The sequence below is a fragment of the Oncorhynchus kisutch genome, linkage group LG4 (assembly GCF_002021735.2).
Source record: "Oncorhynchus kisutch isolate 150728-3 linkage group LG4, Okis_V2, whole genome shotgun sequence".
NCBI classification, from domain to species: domain Eukaryota; kingdom Metazoa; phylum Chordata; class Actinopteri; order Salmoniformes; family Salmonidae; genus Oncorhynchus; species Oncorhynchus kisutch.
The window spans coordinates 56,978,813-56,997,497 of NC_034177.2; the positions used below are offsets into that span (position 1 = coordinate 56,978,813).

General features: G+C 41.6%; 2 protein-coding genes across 18 annotated transcripts in view; both read right to left on the minus strand.

Annotated features, from left to right (window-relative positions):
* Positions 1–2,516: 2,516 nt before the first annotated feature.
* Positions 2,517–18,685, minus strand: part of ablim1a (actin binding LIM protein 1a) — a 173,825-nt gene continuing 157,656 nt past the window's right edge. For 16 of the 17 annotated variants that reach the window (XM_031823265.1, XM_020481343.2, XM_020481348.2 and 13 more), the window contains 6 exons: positions 13,730–13,966; positions 13,576–13,595; positions 13,249–13,391; positions 10,380–11,823; positions 9,958–10,054; positions 9,705–9,759 (listed from right to left, as the gene is read on the minus strand). Coding sequence is in view for 1 of the 17 variants with exons in the window: in XM_031823266.1 (XP_031679126.1) it covers positions 2,835–2,996; positions 3,196–3,341; positions 3,648–3,782; positions 4,223–4,365; positions 5,762–6,176; positions 6,425–6,522; positions 7,205–7,382; positions 7,581–7,691; positions 7,861–7,977; positions 8,165–8,275; positions 9,676–9,759; positions 9,958–10,054; positions 10,380–10,439 (1,857 nt within the window). In the remaining 16 variants the exon portion in view is untranslated. Of the gene's footprint in view, positions 2,997–3,195; positions 3,342–3,647; positions 3,783–4,222; positions 4,366–5,761; positions 6,177–6,424; positions 6,523–7,204; positions 7,383–7,580; positions 7,692–7,860; positions 7,978–8,164; positions 8,276–9,675; positions 9,760–9,957; positions 10,055–10,379; positions 11,824–13,248; positions 13,392–13,575; positions 13,596–13,729; positions 13,967–18,685 lie in introns of those variants that run through there. The other variant, XM_031823266.1, reaches the window with a different exon arrangement.
* LOC109888929 (probable E3 ubiquitin-protein ligase TRIML1) lies at positions 11,234–14,005 on the minus strand. Its single transcript, XM_031821699.1, has 4 exons — positions 13,730–14,005; positions 13,576–13,595; positions 13,249–13,391; positions 11,234–11,823 (listed from the first exon to the last, which is right to left on the minus strand). Exons 1-4 carry the CDS (start codon positions 14,003–14,005, stop codon positions 11,234–11,236), a joined length of 1,029 nt encoding a protein of 342 aa, XP_031677559.1.

An 18,685-nucleotide genomic window follows, 5' to 3' on the forward strand; every position in this document is an offset into this window, starting at 1 on the left:
CTAATTGAGTCCCCAAATATGGGGACGTTACAGCCTAATTCTAAAATTGATTAAATAAATGAAAATCCTCATCAATCTAAACGCAAGACTCCATAATGACAAAGTGAAAACAGGTTTTTATAATTTTTGTACATTTATTAAAAATAGTAAACAGAAATAACTTATTTACATACGTATTCAGGCCCTTTGCTATAAGACACAAAATTGAGCTCAGTTGCATCCGGATTACATTGATCATCCTTGAGATGTTTCTATATCTTGATTGGAATCCACCTGTGGTAAATTCAATTGATCGGACATGATTTCGAAAGGCACACACCTGTCTTTATAAGGTCCCACAGTTGACAGAACATGTCAGAGCAAAAACCAAGCTATGAGGTCAAAGGAATCATCCATAGAGCCCCGAAACAGGATTGTGTCGAGGCACAGATCTGGGGAATGGTACTAAAACATCTTTGCAGCATTGAAGGTTCCCAAGAACAGAGAGCAGTGGCCTCCATTCTGTGTTCTTAAATGGAAAAAGTTTGGAACCACCAAGACTCCACCTTGAGCTGGCTGCACGGCCAAACTGAGCAATCGGTGGAGAAGTGCCTCGGTCAGGTGACCAACAACCTGATGGTAACTCTGACAGAGCCCCATGGTTCCTCTCTGGTGATGGGATAACCTTCCAGAAGAACAACCATCTCCTCAGCTCTCCATCAATCAGGCCTTTATGGTAGAGTGGCCAGATGGAAGCCACTCCTCAGTAAAACGCACATGACAGCCCTATTGGAGTTTGCCAAAAGGCACCTAAAGGATTCTCAGACCAAAAAGAAACAAGATTCTCTGGTCTGATGAAACCAAGATTGAACTATTTGGCCTGAATACCAAGCGTCACGTCTGGAGGAAACCTGGTGAAGCATGGTGGTGGCAGCATCATGTTGTTGGGATGTTTTTCAGTGGCAAGGACTGGGAGACTAGTCAGGATCGAGGGAAAGATGAACGTAGAAAGGTACAGAGAGATCCTTGATGGAAACCTGCTCCAGAGTGCTCAGGACCTCAGACTGGAGGTGAAGGTTCACCTTCCAACAGGACAACAACCCTAAGCACACAGCCAAGACAATGCAGGAGTGGCTTCGGGATACGTCTGGAGAGACCTGAAAATAGCTGTGCAGAGACACTCCCCATCCAACCTGACAGAGTTTGAGAGGATCTGCAGAGAAGAATGGGAGAAACTTCCCAAAATAGGTGTGCCTAGTTTGTAGCTTCATACCCAAGAAGATTCGAGGCTGTAATCACTGCCAAAGGAGCTTCAACAAAGCATTGACTAAAGGGTCTGAATATTTATTTCAATGTGATATCAGTTTTATATATATATATATATATACATTGGCAAACTTAAAACATGATTTTGTGTAGTCCTTATGGAAGTATTGTGTCTAGATTGAGGGAAAAAACGATTTAATCCATTTTAGAATATGGCTGTAACGTAACAAAATGTGGAAAAAGTCAAAGGGGTCTGAATAATTTCCAAATGCACTGTATATATCTAATCTAACCTTTTATCCGATACTTTTTACAGAAAAACCTCAAGTGATTGAATAGACGCACCCAGACATGGATTTTGTCATTGTGTCCCCATCATAGGGACCTGGACCTGCTGCCCACGCAGGAAGTGGAGAGGAAGCTCTGTGCCCCAGAGAGGATGAGAACAGTGGAGAGAATGGTGGATGAGTTGTCTCAGGCTTTGACTCAGCCCTTTCCATGGATGTAGTCACGTTAGTACAAAACTTTACTCCTTATCATTGAAACCGACCTTCACATAGCAATTGTTTCTCTTGATGCTTTTTTTTTGCATTGGTAAGAGAATCTGCATTAGGAATGAATGGCATGTGGTCATGTACTGTGAACGTTTTATGGTCGTACATAGTACATGTATAACTTATGCTGTTCATTCATCACCATCAATGAATAGTCCATATGTTTTCAATGCATTGCATATCCATGGTGCATTGACTATGATTGTCTATCTGTAGAACACTGACATTGGACTCCAAAACGTCCTATCCGAAGCAGGAGGTGTCAAGGGACTCACCCTGTTCTGTCTAAGAGATGCTTCAGATAGGTATGTTAGCAGCACTGAGGCTGCACAACACCCACTAGCCTTGTGAAACCAGCCTGCATCTTGCGAGAGCTCGTATTTTGCTTCACTTCATGTGTCAAATGAAACGAAAAGTGAGTGCAGCAGTCAGTCTGCTTGACCAGGCTTAACACCCTCACAGTCCTAAGTTCTGACTCTCAGTGTACTGTATGTCCTTCTGTCCTTTGGTCATCTGTTTTATATTATTTTAAGACTTTGGTGTACTCCACTTGTACTTGCAACGAACAAGTATGCTATTGACCATTACACCACATATTATTCACCATGAAAGGTTCTGTGCTTTCCTTTTATAGACCTATACTTACTACGTAGTTTTCTCTCATTATCACTACAAGTTTATCCAAGGATACCATTGTAAAAAATAATAGAAACAGTATTCAGATTCCCCATCTTTGCAGGAAGGTCCATAGAGGGACGTTTTAATGGTTTTGTTCTCTTACAGTCAAATCAGTAATTTTATATCCTGGAATGACAGCATGTCAGCTATATTCAAACATAAATCAATGATTACTCAGTAGCGGTCCAATTAAGAGACACTTATTTTAGCACTTGCTACTGCAGGGTTTTTGTGATAAACTACCGCTAGAAGGCACTAAAGCACCATGTTGCATATGCATTGACGAATTGTTCTGCCAATATCGTGCCGTAATCTAACTTTTTAGTGCCTGCAACTGTATGGACTGGCATAGCCCAGCTATGCTGCTTGTGTCTTTGACTTGATCCAGTCAAGGTAGTGGGAGACCCGTGCGTAGACCCCAGGCTTGTTCTTCAACCCACACTGGTCTCCCCAGCTCACTATACCGTAGATGAAATGGGAGCTCTCCTTGTTACACGTCAGTGGCCCTCCAGAGTCACCCTGTCAGTCACACGGAGTGTTCATTAAACATTTTCAAACCGTTCAATACCAAATACATGAAGTAATCTCAATCCAATCCTAATTCAATCCCCCAAAATGATGCTTTATGTGATATCGTACCGTACTCCGTCAGAGTTGGTCTCAAAGCATCTCCCAAATACAGCATTGAGTCTCAATCCACCCCAATCAACTCACTGACCTGGCAGGAGTCCACTCCTCCCTGCAGGTAACCGGCACAAAACATGGTGTTGTCTATGGCGCTTCCATAGACTTTGCTGCTTGAGCAGCTCTCCTGGCTGATCAGCAGCACCTGGGCATCCAGTAGGTGGTTGGAGCCGTAGTCAGCTACGGGGGAGAAGAAGAGTGATAGTGAAGGGAAAATAATAGTTCACACACTGAGGACTTCTAGAAAGTAGAGAAAGAGAACAACAAGTATATAACAGATGTTTGCAAGCACACATAAAATACCCATGTAATATGATCAGATTCCATTTGATTGAATTCAGTTACATTTTTATATAACACATGACTAGTGTACATGCACATGATACGAGTAATATAATTAAATAAATATGCTGTGGGCATGATGACAACATAGGTACATGCACATTGTACATGAACATAAGGAAATGCAGTAGAGCCTGCTCTTACAGTCCTCAGTAGCGCCCCATCCAGAGATGGTGCACTCAGTCCCATCAGGGAATGGGCTATCAGGCAAGCAGGCTGCCTTCACAAACTGGCTCTCTCTGGCACAGCGACCATCTGTGGATTTCAGCTTCAGCACCGCTTTGGGTCAGAAAGGAAATTTATATTATGGTACATTGACTTTGCAGTCACTAAAATATAACAATCAGGGATGGAATTTCATTTCAATTTCAGAACTATTTTAATTGGGATTTCTTCATAGTTACAATGTAAGCAATGATTGAATCATATTGCACGTGATATTATACATTCAAATATAATATGGAGGTAGAAATGTATAGACCCATATAAAATACAAAGTATAAATAGGATCAATTTCATTTATATGCAGTCAATTATATTCAAAAAGTTTACTGAAATTCTTATTCCAATTGTTGGAGTTTTTCAGTTTTCTTCCTCAATTGACTGAATTGAAATGGAATTGATCCCAACCCCTAATAACAATAAACCATCCTTAAGGAAATCCTGACATGCAAACTACAGGAAACATAGCTTTGAGAAAGAGCAAGTGCAAATATCACCTATGTCATTGTAAACAGCTGTGGATGTCTCCTTGTAATTCTCATGCCTTGTAGCTTTCTCCACTATGATCGTCTGCCCAATGGGCACATCCTTTCCTAGAGTCAGACTCCCAGCCACCACCTGCATCTGGTCCTTTGGATCACTGGTCCAACACAAACACAATGTAGGGTTGCAAAAATTACTTGCAGTGATCAGTGGGATGGATATACAGTGCATTCGGAAAGTATTCAGACCCCTTCACTTTTTTCACATTTTGTTACCTTACAGCCTTATTTTAAAATGGATTAAATTAATTAATTTCCTCAACAACCTACACACAATACCCCGTGAATAGTTTTCTTGAAATTCTTTGCAAATGTATTAAACATTTAAAACAGAAATACCTTATTTACATAAGTATTCTGAAAATTTGCTATGAGACTCAAAATTTAGCTCAGGTGCATCCTGTTTCCATTGATCATCCTTCAGATGTATCTACAACTTTATTGGAGTCCACCTGTCATAAATTCAATTGACTGGACATGATTTGGAAAGGCGCACACCTGCCTATATAAGGTCACACTGTTGACAGTGCATGTCAGAGCAAAAACCAAGCCATGAGATTTAAGGAATTGTCCGTAGATTTCAGAGACAGGATTGTGTCGAGGCACAGATCAGGGGAAGGGTACCAAAACATTTCTGCAGCATTGAATGTTCCCAAGAACACAGTGGCCTCAATCATTCTAAAATGTAAGAAGTTTGGAACCACCAAGCTGATAGAGTCATACCCAAGAAGACTCGAGGCTGTAATCGATGCCAAAGGTGCTTCAACAAAGTACTGAGTAAATGGTGTGAATACTTATGTAAATGTGTTAGCAGTTTTTGCTTTGTCAATATGGACTATTGTGTGTAGATTGATAAGGGAAAAAGCTATTTAATCCCATTTTAGAATAAGTCTGTAAGGGACTGCAGTGATGCGTCTTGGACTGAGATGCAGTGCCTTAGACCACTGTGCCACTCGGGATGCAGGCTGTAACACAACAAAATGTGGGGGGTGTGAATAATTTCTGAAGGTACTGTATATACACATGCATCCATAAGGACCAACGCATGAACCCATACAATATAGACCACTGACATAGTGTATATACAGTACAGTGTATCTCTGGGTACACTATGTCAGTGGTCTATATTGTATGGGTTCATGCGTATTATAAATAATAATGTGCAAATATTGTACACTCCAGATGTGCAAAACTCTTAGAGACTTACCTATTAAGACCCACAGCTGTAATCGCTGCCAAAGGTGATTCTAACATTTATTGACTCAGGGGTGTGAATACTTATGTAAATTGGGGTTTTCTGTATTTCATTTTCAGTACATTTGCCAACATTTCAAAAAACATGTTTTCACTTTGTCATTATGGGGCATTGTGTGTAGTTGGGTGAAGAAAAAAATAATGAATCCATTTTCAATTTAGGCTGAAACACAACAAAATGTGGAATAAGTCAAGGCGTATGAATACTTTCTGCTAGCACTGTATTATAGTTATACTCACATGCAGTGGCCGGCAGTCAGAGCCCAGCAGCTATCGATGAGCACCGCTCCACAGATGTGCCTGTATGCCTGGCTGGAGCCCTTGGGTCGGACCTGCAGGGACAGCTGCCAGGGCTGGGCTCCAGGGACGGCCTTCAAGCCTCCGTAGATCCTGGTGATGGCCTTCTTCGGCTGGGGATTTCCACAGGTGGTGAACTGCTTATCAGAGGTGGGGCTAGCTGTGGGCTGTCGTGGGGCTCCACTGGGCTTTGGCGCTGTAGGTTTCTCTGGACCCGCTGATGGTTTGGCCGGTAGTGGTTCAGGCTTGGGTGTTGTAGTAGTAGTTGTAGTAGTGGGTTTGGGACGAGTAGTAGGCTTGATAGTTGTAGTAGTTGTAGTAGTGGGCTTGGGACCAGTAGTAGGCTTGGGACCAGCATCTGTTGTGACCATGGTTGAAAGAATTCAGTACAATTTTACTCGTGCTTCTACATCGGCATTGCTTGCTGTTTGGGGTTTTAGGTTGGGTTTCTGCATAACACTTTGTGACATCGGCTGATGTAAAAAGTGCTTTGTGAATACATTTGATTGATTTGATTGACTTATCCCCGTGGGATAAACTATTTGGCTTGATGTTCACTTCCTGTCCATATAGGCAGCTGTCAGAGATATGATATTTAATGCTGACCTGTGGGCTTAGCACACTCCCTGACGCCACAGTGATCCCACAGCAGCACCCGCCCTCTTCTTATGAAGCACCATGGCTGAGTGTCACCATCTGGGTTTCTGGACCAATCAATACACAACAGTAAACAAGAGAGTTAGCTGTATAAAGCAATATGTTTGAGTGTGAGAGAGATAAGTATACACTACCGTTCAAAAGTTTGGGGTCACTTAAAAATGTTCTTGTTTTTTTGTCCATTAAAATAACATCAAATTGATCCGAAATACAGTGTAGACATTGTTAATGTTGTAAATGACTATTGTAGCTGGAAACTGCAGATTTCTTATGGAATATCTACATATGCGCACAGAGGGCCATTATCAGCAACCATCACTCCTGTATTCCAATGGCACGTTGTGTTAGCTAATCCAAGTTTATCATTTTAAAAGGCTAATTGATCATTAGAAAACTATTTTGCAATTATGTTAGCACAGCTGAAAACTGTTTTGCTGATTTAAAGGAGCAATAAAACTGTCCTTCTTTAGACTAGTTGAGTATCTGGAGCATCAGCATTTGTGGGTTCCATTACAGGCTCAAAATGGCCAGAATCAAAGACCTTTCTTCTGAAACTCGTCTTAATCTTTTATTTTTATTGGCCAGTCTGAGATATGGCTTTTTCTTTGCAACTCTGCTTAGAAGGCCAGCATCCCGGAGTCGCATACTATACCGATCTTATCTAAAAGGATAAACTGATCCTACATCATCACTCATACTCTGAGACTCTATGTGAATATGTGCCCAGACCTGCAGAAGTTATGAGGGCCTAGTCCATCGTCATCCTCAAAGTCATTGAAGGGATCAGAGCCTTTCTCCAGGATGAAATGGGAGTTCCAGTAGAGACATTCCTCTCCATAATCTGTCTCACTCACGTTGCCGCGATATGACTCCCCGTCATCCTTGAGCTTGTAACAGTCATCTGGGCCTAGTCAAGATTATGACATTTACATCCAGTCAGTATATCAGGAACGGTTTGACCATTCTATTTAAATTCTCTCAATTCAGTAAACTGAAATTCCAATTCCCATTTTTTTTTCAACAAATGTTGGTTTAGTTCCTGAAATGGACATGAACCCAACTCTTTTGGCTGACTGAAGAGCTGGAATGTACTGTATTTATTTACCAACATTACAGAAACGTCCACTGAAGCCTTCTGGGCAGAGGCAGTCAAAGTCCATGCCGTCCTTGACACACAAGCCTCCATTCTTACAGGGGTTAGGCTGACACACCCTAACTGGAAAAGGAATGTGATTACAGAAGCATCATGCTTAGCTAAAAATGACCAACAAATTCCATAGTATGCATTGCTATTTTCTCACATTACCAAAAAAAAATGAAAGAGGATAATAATTTGAATAATTTGTGAGGACACTTCAGAGGCAAGAGGTCAGGAGGGCTCTCACGTGATTTGCAGTCTGGGGGCAGGAAGGGCTGCTTGCACTTGCACGCGTAGAAAGGTGGTTTAGAGGTCAACACACACTCGCCACGACCACATGTGCCCCTCTTACACCTTTTGGGCCCTGTAAGAACAATTCAGATTCACATCGGTTTATTTCTCACTACATCTGACTGTATCCGCAAGGCAAATGTGGCATAATCTTTGTCGTAAATAATTTTGGTCTAAAAACGATTTAAAATCTACTATACAAGCCAAGGACTAAAGTATAAAGCTTTTTCAATTTATGGAGCCTCTTTTCCCTTTCCTACCTTTCTGGCACTTCTTGCCCTTGAATGGCTTGGGGCAGTCACATTTGAACCTTCTCTTTCCCTTCTCCTCACACACACCGTCATTGAGGCAAGGGTTTGGGTTGCATTGGCCTGCAATATGAACAAGACAAGGGGAGGAGGAAGGCTTTTACATGAGCAGTTTCGAACAGTGATTGATTTAGACTCGGCATCGACTTTAGACTCAGTCAGTATAGACCTTAGCGTCTTCTTGTGTCCTCACAATTGTATGTCATCTGACATACTATATCTACAGTATGTTGTTTTGACAGTATTATACAATAAAACTAATACTAAAGTAACATACTAATTATTTACAGTTAATTGCTGTAAATGGCAATGCACTCTGGGGGATTCTACGCGTAAACAGTAAATTATACTGTAAATCCCAAGGAAATGTTGGTTCAACAGTACATTACTGTAACTGCATAGCATTATGGGATTGGCAACTTGCAACTTTTTCAAACAATTCTGAGTGATAGGATTGAGAGACATCAAGGTCTGAAGTGAACCAATCAAACAGGGTGTATACAACATTTAAATGATTTACAAATTTAATTACACCAAATATTACAGTGTAATGAAAACATTTAATTTTTACAGTACGGTAAATTTGTAGATTTATCAACAGTTAAATACTTTTAAGCATTATACTGCAGCATACTGAAAATTATTGTGCATTGTGGGGAAATATTGTGGGCCGGGAAAGAATTGCTGTATTTTGAATGGTACTGTAATTCCACCCCACATAATCTTTGGGGTATCAAAAATCCTTTGACCACTAGTGGTTGCGTGGTATAGTTTTTCTGGCTCATGAACATATTCTGTAGCGTGACTTGTCAGAGGCTACATTTGTGCCACCTTAATTGCTGTACCAATTTCACTGATGTGTGGTAGTAGTACCCCAACAATTAAATGTGTATAGGGGAAAGATGGGAGTGGCAGCAAGTCTCAAACCTTTAATGGTTGAGTATTTGACATGTCCTTTGGTCTGTTTTGCCATGTATTCACTACTAGTTTGGAAGCCGTTGTTTAGTCCTCTAGAAGTGCAATTGATAGAAAAGACCAAACAAGACTTCCAAACTGGCATTCATTGATATGCTGCAATATGTAAACACATTACCAATTGCATACAATTACGGTAAAATACTGTAAAATGCAAACCCCATCTCCTCTCAATGATTTAAATTTTGTTCATTTATTCATTACAATTACGGTGAAAAGATTAGTAATGCACTGTACATCTGTTTTATGGTAACTTACAGGCAGCCAGTTGCCTGCAAGTTAGCATTAAAACAACAATATAAAATATCACAATATCAGTATTGGACACTGTAAAATACAGTACGGTAACATACTGTACTTAACTTTTTTTTTTTTTTTTTTTACAGTAACCTTCAGGCAACTTGCTGCCTTTAAGTTATGGTAAAAACAGCAGGGAAGGTTTTACAATGTAGTGCATGTCATAAGACAATTTCTTCTTCACATCTCACCATCTGGTTCTTGGAGTTCATAAAGCCAGTCAGGATCATCACTATCGTCCTCACCTGGTTCGTCTACGATCTCAAAGAATGGATCTAGAGCGGAGATACACTATCAAACATTGTCGTGTTACATGGTCTAGCTCTCCCTCTCCCTCTTCCCCTCTCTCTTTATGTCTGTGTGTGTGCATGCGTGTGAAAGCATATTGTGAAAGCCTATACTATTGTGCATTATGAATAAATAGTATGAATAAATATGAATGATAATAATATATGAATAAATCATATGCTTACCATTCAGAATATCCTCGTGTCTTCTGTACTTTCTTTCAGGCTTTTTGCTGTGTTTTTCCTGTTTCGGATGTTTTCCATGCTTCTCTTGTTTACGTAACTGAATAAAAGATGTCATCATTCTTCTTTCAACCAAGTAACAATATGGACAGTAGTAGCATTTACTACATTTGTATTTTACCAGTGCAACAGTAGGCCTAATGCCAGCACTCATGCAATATTTGCCAAACTGCAAAACTTGTAAACAACACATCTTTTAGATTTTATTAAACACAGCAAAATAAACAATTAAACAACTGGAAAAATGTTGTACGGGAGAGCAAACACATTCGACAGGCATCTACTCTAAACTTGCAACTCTAAACTATCACCCTTTTATTCCTGATATTTACTGCAAAAGAAAATCAAATGAGTAGAATACCTACTTGAACAGGTAGAATGAGCAATACAAGGAAGAGGCAGAAGAAAAGAGGCTTGGAGTTCATGATGGCAGTGATTGTGTGCGGCTAGAAGAGTAATTCTGTCAGATCACCCACATCATTTCCCAACCATTTGTGTGGGAAGAGTAACCTTTGTATGCACAGAGTGCTTTGGCATCTAGGTCTCTCACCGCACACTACCGTTCTATTGACTAAGGGGGTGTCAGAGTTTTTTTTTCTTAATTTAAAGAGAGCTTACCTTAAAACACATATAATAGACAAACATACACATTATCTGCAACTCTAACAGTAAGTGATTCATCAATTCAGGCAACACTGACCTAGATTGTTTGTGAAAATATAGTTAACACATAGGACTAGTCATTTACTATTGGATATTACCATTAGAGCTCAGAGATCCTATTTACAAAGAGAGAGTGTAGACTTTGGATTCACATCACATGTTAGCTGTGTAGGCTACTCTCCAGGGGCATGAAGTTTATTGTACGGCAAATCTTCCTTCTGTGGCCCTGTCTGGTTTACAGAGCAGCAAAATATATATATATATATATATATATATATATATTTGATAGCTAAAACCACTAATACTTTGGTTTGAAAGATATAGACTTCTCTAAAACTGGAACCACAATAAATTTAAAAGGATCTTGATCCTCCCCTTCTACCTCGAAACAGCACCTTAAATCCAGTCATTAATAGATTACAGAATGCATATTTAAGTACTTGTATAGATAAAAGAGCAGCAACATGAGAAATTGTCAAATAACATCGCTGACTAAATGCTGATGATCCAATGATAAAGCCTTTAAGAGTCAGTAGGAGCATCATAAGGAGCAGAGTCAGCATTCCTGGGCATTCTGGAAAGCACTAGGAGGTGGAGGTGCGTTACAGATCACAATGGGTTTGGTGTTTGTACCATTGTGATCGTGACCTGAGCACAACGCCAGGTGGAGACAGTCCCTGAAAGCCCCTGCACAGAACGAGAACAGAGGGGTCATGCTGTCCGCCCCCAGGAAAGACACCAGGCCCCCTGGGAAACTACATAGCACCCCAATATGGCTGAAGTGTTTTGTGACAGGCAGCTGGTGGGGCACCCCACTGTGCCAGGCTGTGTACTCCCCATCAAAGAACTCCACAGCCCAGGAGTCAGAGCCACGGCCCAGCCAACAGTCCTCAGCTCGGCCCTTGCGGGAGATGGTGGGGTAGGTGAGGCCCAGCTCCCAGTACGTCTTACCAGCCACGTCTATCTCCCAGTAGTGACGCCCAGAGCTGAAGCCCTGCAGGCTGATCACGTTGAGGGTGGTGTCAAAGCGGCCCGGGAGCTCTGGTAGTTCCTGCCAGGTGTCTGTGTAGGTGGCACTGTCACCGCGCGGGGAAATTATCAGTTTAGGGTGCGCTGTCTCTGGGTCCAGGGAAACCTCTGTGGAATCTGGGGACAGATGTGTATTTTTACCATGAGAAATTACAATATAAATGATACAAATTTGAAATCACAGAGTTTTAGGTTTTAAAATCAAATCAGATTTTATTTGTCACATGCACCGAATACAACGTGTGTAGACTTTACAGTGAAATGCTTGCTTAGCCCTTCCTATTGATGCAGAGTTTAAAAATATGAATACAAAGAAAAATAGTAACACGAGGAATAAAATACACAAGAATGGATCTACAGGTATATACGGGGAGTACCAGTACTAGATCAATGTGCAGGGTTACAAGGTGTTTGAGGTAGATATATACAGTGCCTCCGGAAAGTATTAAGACCCCTTGACTTTTTCCACATTTTGTTGTGTTATAGCCTGAATTGAAAATAGATTAAATTGAGATTTTGTGTCACTGGCCTATACACATTACCCCATTATGTCAAAGTGGACTCATCCCCAGTGATGTACTGGGCTGTCCGCACCACCCTATTTAGCACTTGGCAGTGCACTTGACATACCAAGCTGTGATGCAGCCAGTCAAGACACTCTTGATGGTGCAGCTGTAGAATTTGTTGGGGATCTGGGGGCCCATGCCAAATATTTTCAGCCTATTATGCCCTCTTCTTGACTGTGCAAGTGTGTGTGGACCATGTTAAGTCCTTCATGTTAAGTCCTTAGTGATTTGGACACCAAGGAACTTGAAGCTCTTGACCAGCCCTGTCAATGTGTATGGGGATGTGCTCTCCCCTCTTTCCCCTATAGTCCACGATCAGCTTCTTGGTCTTACTGACTTTGAGGGAGAGGTTGTGCTGGCACCACACTGCCAAGTCTCTTACATCCTCTCTGTAGGCTGTCTCTTAGCCTTCGGTGAGACACTGTTGTGTCATCAGACAAATTGATGATGGAGTCATACGTGGCCAATCAGTTGTGGGTGAACAGGGAGTACTTAGAGGGGACTAAGCACACAACCCTGAGGGACACCCTGTTCAGGGTCAGCGTGGCGGAGGTGTTGTTGCCTACCCTTACCACCTGAGGGTGACCCTTCAGGAAATCCAGGATCCAGTTGCAGAGGGAGGTGTTCAGTTCCAGGGTCCCCAGCTTGGTGATGAGCTTGGAGGGAACTATGGTGTGGACACTGAGCTGTATGACAGCATTCTAACATAGTTATTTCCCCTCTTGTCCCGGTGGGAGAGGGCAGTGTGAGGTACAATTGAGATTGCATTTTTAGGTTCAAAAACATGCTGCATGTTAAAATGGCTTACCCACACATACATTATAGATGTAACACATCTATAACGAAATAACTCTGACAGACCTCTGGGTGTAAAAAAAAGAACCTGCCTGTTTCGCTTCAAGTGTAATTGACATCACATCTTATGAATGAAATCATTAAAAATGAAAAGACTTCATGGAATACTAAGGGAACTCACAGCTCTTGATGAGTCTCTTGGTGATGGGGGTCTGGGAGCGTATGAGTAGCAGCATGTTGTTGGTGAGGCTGAGGATCTGGTCAGCTTTAGGCTCATCCAAGTTCACTTTGCTGGGATCTGTCCTGCTCAGCAGATCTATCACTCTGGGTGAGAGAAGACAGACATCAATATTTACTGCAGGAGCCATCACATGAACAGTGACAGTTCATGATCAATAATGATGATTGAAAACATATTTGTCAATAACAGGTTTCCCTAAAAAAGATTTGTATCTGATTTGCATGTGGTATAAGAAACAAAAAAATGTATCTGGATCAAATGACATACCTGCCAACTATCTCAGTGTCCTGGAGAAGATGGGTAGGAAATAAAGATAGTGACAATGAATAGGCAGTTCACAATATGTACATATCATAGTTACATCCATCATCAATATCCATTGAATGAGTTCATGTTAAATAGAACCGAAGAGCCAAATCACCAGTGAATAAGGCAGTAGAAAGTCCTTCTGGGCCAGCTCAGCTGTGAGCCTGGCCAGATCCTGCTCTATCTCCTGAATGATGGTGCAGTTCTTCTCCATCAGGTCCTCCAGGGCTGTGACTGCAGCTCTCTCCTCCATCTCCAGGTGGGTTAGAGTCATCCACAGGTCCTCATCCAGAACCCTCTGGATGTCCTCATACTTCTTCCTTATACTCTCCCTCATTGCTGATGACTTTTTCTGGTTGGGTGACACAGACTCAATCAGTGTGAAAGTCATTGCAACATATCCCATCTTAGAGCTTCAAATGCTACCATGCTTTGAGAGTTTTTCAGCACAAATAGACACCATTGAAATATGGATATGAGATGTGACCACAGAAATATAAAGCAACACTTCCTTTTAAGGGATCCTTACAGTGTAATTGCATGGATAATTACTCTGTGACAAGCATTGAAGTTAATTGTAATAACTCACAGTTACACTGTAATATCAACAGGTCATCAATTGCATTCTGTAATTGCGGAGGTGTAACAACGAATGCATGTTACAATGCTTGTTACAAATGGTCAAGTTTTCACTAACTTCACCAGTGTTTTGTTTCTTCTCAGCTTCATCCGAGGGTATAATCTCTTGTGGACACAAGCGCTGGATGTCCCGAGATGACCTAAACTCTGATTTCCTATCTGGGAATGCACACTCTTCAAAATGTCCACTCAATATTGTTGCTAGCACTTGCCCCCCAAAAGTGTACCATCTGGGTTAACTTCTTGGTGACGGGGCAGTATTTTCACGTCCAGATGAAATGCATGCCCAAATTCAACTACCTGCTACTCATCCCCAGAAGATAAGATATGCATATAATTTGGATTTGGATAGAAAACACACTGAAATTTCTAAAACTGTTTAAATCATATCTGTGAGTATAACAGAACTTATTTAGCAGGCGAAACCCCGAGGACAAACCATTCAGATTTTTGTTTTTGTTGAGGTCACTCTCTTTTCAATGAGGTTTCATTGGGAATCCATATTTCTAAGGGACCTTCTTGCAGTTACGATCGCTTTCACTGGATGTCAACAGTCTTTAGAAATTGGTTGAGGTTATTCCTTTGTGTAATGAAGAAGTACGGCCATCTTGAACGAGGGTCACTTGAAGTGTACTGTTAGATAGAAGCGCATCACCAGAAAGCTAGCTACAGTTTGTTTTCCTCCTGTATTGAACACAGATTATCCCGTCTTCAATTTTATCAATTATTTACGTAAAAAAATACCTAAAGTTGAATTACAAAAGTAGCTTGAAATGTTTTGGCAAAGTTTACAGGTATCTTTTGGAACCGGTGTTTTTCTGGATCAAACGCGCCATAATATATATCGGCGGAATTAGTCGAACAAAAGGACCATTTGTGATGTTTATGGTACATATTGGAGTGCCAACAGAAGAAGCTTGTCAAAGGTAAGGCATGATTTACATTTTTATTTCTGCGTTTTGTGTCGCGTCGCGCCTGCAGGGTTGCAATATGGTTTCTCTCTTTGTTTACGGAGGTGCTATCCTCAGATAATAGCATCGTTTGCTTTCGCCGAAAAGCCTTTTTGAAATCTGACATGTTGGCTGGATTCACAACAAGTGTAGCTTTAATTTGCTATCTTGTATGTGTGATTTAATGAAAGTTTGATTTTTATAGTATTTCCTCATCAATCTACACACAATACCCCATAATGACAAAGCATAAAACAGGTTTTTAGAAATGTCTACACATTTATAAAAAATGTAATACAAAAATACCTGAATACCTAAGTATTCAGAACCTTTGCTATGAGACTCAGGTGCATCCTGTTCGCATTGTTCATCCTTGAGATATTTCTACAACTTGATTGGAGTCCACCTGTGCTAAATTCAATTGATTGGACATGATTTTTAAAGGCACACACCTGTCTATTTAAGGTCCTACAGTTGACAGTGCATGTCAGAGAAAAAAACAAGCCATGAGGGCGAAGGAATTGTCCGCTAAGCTATATGACTGTTTTGCTAGTACAGACTGGAATATGTTCCGGGATTCTTCCGATGGCATTGAGGAGTACACCACATCAGTCACTGGCTTCATCAATAAGTGCATCGATTGCGTCGTCCCCACAGTTACCGTATGTACATACCACAATCAGAAGTCATGGATTACAGGCAACAGCCACACTGAACTAAAGGATAGAAGCGGAACTCTAACCCGGGTGCTAAGAAGAAATCCCACTATGACCTCCGACGAACCATCAAACAAGCAAACTGTGAATACAGGACTAAGATCGAATCATACTACATCGGCTCTGATGCTCGTTGGATGTGGCAGGGCTTGCAAACTACTACGGACAACAAAGGGAAGCACAGCCGCGAGCTGCCCAGTTACACAAACCTACCAGACGAGCTAAATAATGTCTATGCAAGCTTTGAGGCAAGCAACACTGAAGCATGCATGAGAGCATCAGCTGTTCCAGATGACTGTGTGATCACGTCCTTCGTAGCCGATGTGAGTAAGACCTTTAAACAGGTCAACATTCACAAGTCCGCAGGGCCAGATGGATTACCAGGACGTGTACTCTGAGCATGCGCTGACCAATTGGCAAGTGTCTTCACTAACATTTTAAACCTGTCCCTGACCGAGTTTGTAATAGCAACATGTTTCAAGCAGACCACCATAGTCCCTGTGCCAAAGAACACCAAGGTAACCTGCCTAAATGACTACCGACCCATAGCACTCACGTCTGTAGCCATGAAGTGCTTTGAAAAGCTGGACATGGCTCACATCAACACTATTATCGCAGAAACCCGAGACCCACTCCGATTTGCATACCGCCCCAACAGATCCACAGATGATGCCATCTCTATTGCACTCCACACTACCCTTTCCCACCTAGACAAAAGGAACACCTATGTGAGAATGCTATTCATTGACTACAGCTCAGCGTTCAAAACCATAGTGCCCTCAAAGCTCATCACTAAACTAAGGACTCTGGGACTAAATACCTCCCTCTACAACTGGATCCTGGACTTCCTGACGGGTAACAACATCTGCCATTTTGGTCCTCAACACAGGGGCCTCTCAGGAGTGAGTGCTCAGTCCCCTCCTGTACTCCCTGTTTACCCATGACTGCATGGCCAAGTACAACTCCAACACCATCATTAAGTTTGCCGACAACACAACATTTGTAGGCCTGATCACTGACAACCTGGCAGTGTGGTGCCAGGATAACAACCTCTCCCTCAAAGTGGCCAAGACAAAGGAGATGATTGTGGACTACAGAAAAAGGAAGACAGAGTACGCCCCCATTCTCCTTGACAGGGCTGTACTGGAGCAGGTTGAGAGCTTCAAGTTCCTTGGTGTCCACATCACCAACAAACTATCATGGTCCAAACACACCAAGACAGTCGTGAAGTTCTACAGCTGCACCATTGAGCGTATCCTGGTTACATCACCACCTGGTATGGCAGCTGCTCAGCCTCCGACCACAAGGCAATACAGAGGGTAGTGCGTACGGCCCAAACTTTCTGCCATCCAGGACCTCTATACCAGGCGGTGTCAGAGGGACACCCAAAAAATTGCCATGTACTCCAGCCACCCTAGTCGTAGACTGTTCTCTCTGCTACCGCACGGCAAGCGGTACCGGAATGCCAAGTCTAGGTCAAAAGGCTTCATAACAGCTTCTACCCCCAAGCCATAAGACTCTTGAATAGTTAATCAAATGGCTATCCGGACTATTTGCATTGTCCCCACCCCACCCTCCATTTTTACGCTGCTGCTACACATTACGTCAATTACTTCAATTAACCGGTGCCCCCGCACATTGACTCTGTACCGGAACCCCATGTATATAGCCACACTGCTGTTATTTTATTGTTGCTCCTTAAGTTTTTGTTATATTTCTTCTTCTTTTCTCTTAAAACTGCATTGCCAGTTTAAGGCTTGTAAGCGTTTCACTGTAAGGTCTACACCTGTTGTATTCGAGGGGCAGAACGACAGATTCTTACTTTGTCAGCTATGTGACAAATAAAATGTGATTTGATTTGTTTTGATTAGAACTCCGAGACAGGATTGTGTCGAGGCACAGATCTGGGGAAGGGAACCAAAAAATATTCTGCAGCATTGATCCCAAAGAAGGTTCCCAAAAACGCAGTGGCCTCCATCATTCTTAATAACCTCTCTGGGATAGGGTCTAGTTTCCTGAATTTCCGTCTGACTGACGTGCCCAAAGTAAACGGCCTGTTACTCAGGCCCAGAAGCCAGAGTAACAGAGTAACAAAATGCATATAATAATGGTATCATTTGGATATAAAACACTTTGAAATTTCTGTTACTGTTAAACTGTTGAAACTGTTAAAATAATGTCTGAGACTATAACAGAATTGATATGGCAGGTGAAAATCAGAAGAAAAAACAACCAAAATATTTTTTCTTAAAATGGAAACTTACTGTTCGTATGTAAATCCCTCTCCCAGATTGCAATTCCTATGGCTTCCACTAGATGTCAACAGTCTTTATTCAAGGTTTCAGGCTTGCTTTTTGAAAAACAAGCAAGAATTTTGAGTTTTGGTTAGGACACCACCGGAACCACCGGAACAAAAAAAGTATTTTGGCGCCTGAAGGAGAGGGCGCGCGCTTACTAATTTTGCTTTCCTATTGAACATACTACATTCTGTATGAAATATTATAGTTTATTTACATTTATAGTACCTGAGGATTAAATAGAAATGTCGTTTGACTTGTTTGGACAAAGTTTTAGCGGTAGCTTTTTGGACTCCTTTGTCTGCATGTGGATTACTGAAATCGATGGCGCCAACTATACTGACTTTTTGGGATATAAAGAAGGATATCATCTAACAAAACGACCATTCTTGTTGTAGCTGGGACCCTTGGGATTGCAAAGAGAGGAATATCTTCAAAAGTACATGATTTATTTAATCACTATTTGTGA

Coding starts and splice junctions, on each gene's coding strand:
- LOC109888929 (XM_031821699.1), bottom strand. CDS start 14,005: ATGACTTTCACACTGATTGAGTCTGTGTCACCCAACCAGAAAAAGTCA. Junction 13,596..13,729: donor TTCTACTGCCTTATTCACTG/GTGATTTGGCTC, acceptor CATCTTCTCCAG/GACACTGAGATAGTTGGCAG. Junction 11,824..13,248: donor CAAGAGACTCATCAAGAGCT/GTGAGTTCCCTT, acceptor ATCTGTCCCCAG/ATTCCACAGAGGTTTCCCTG.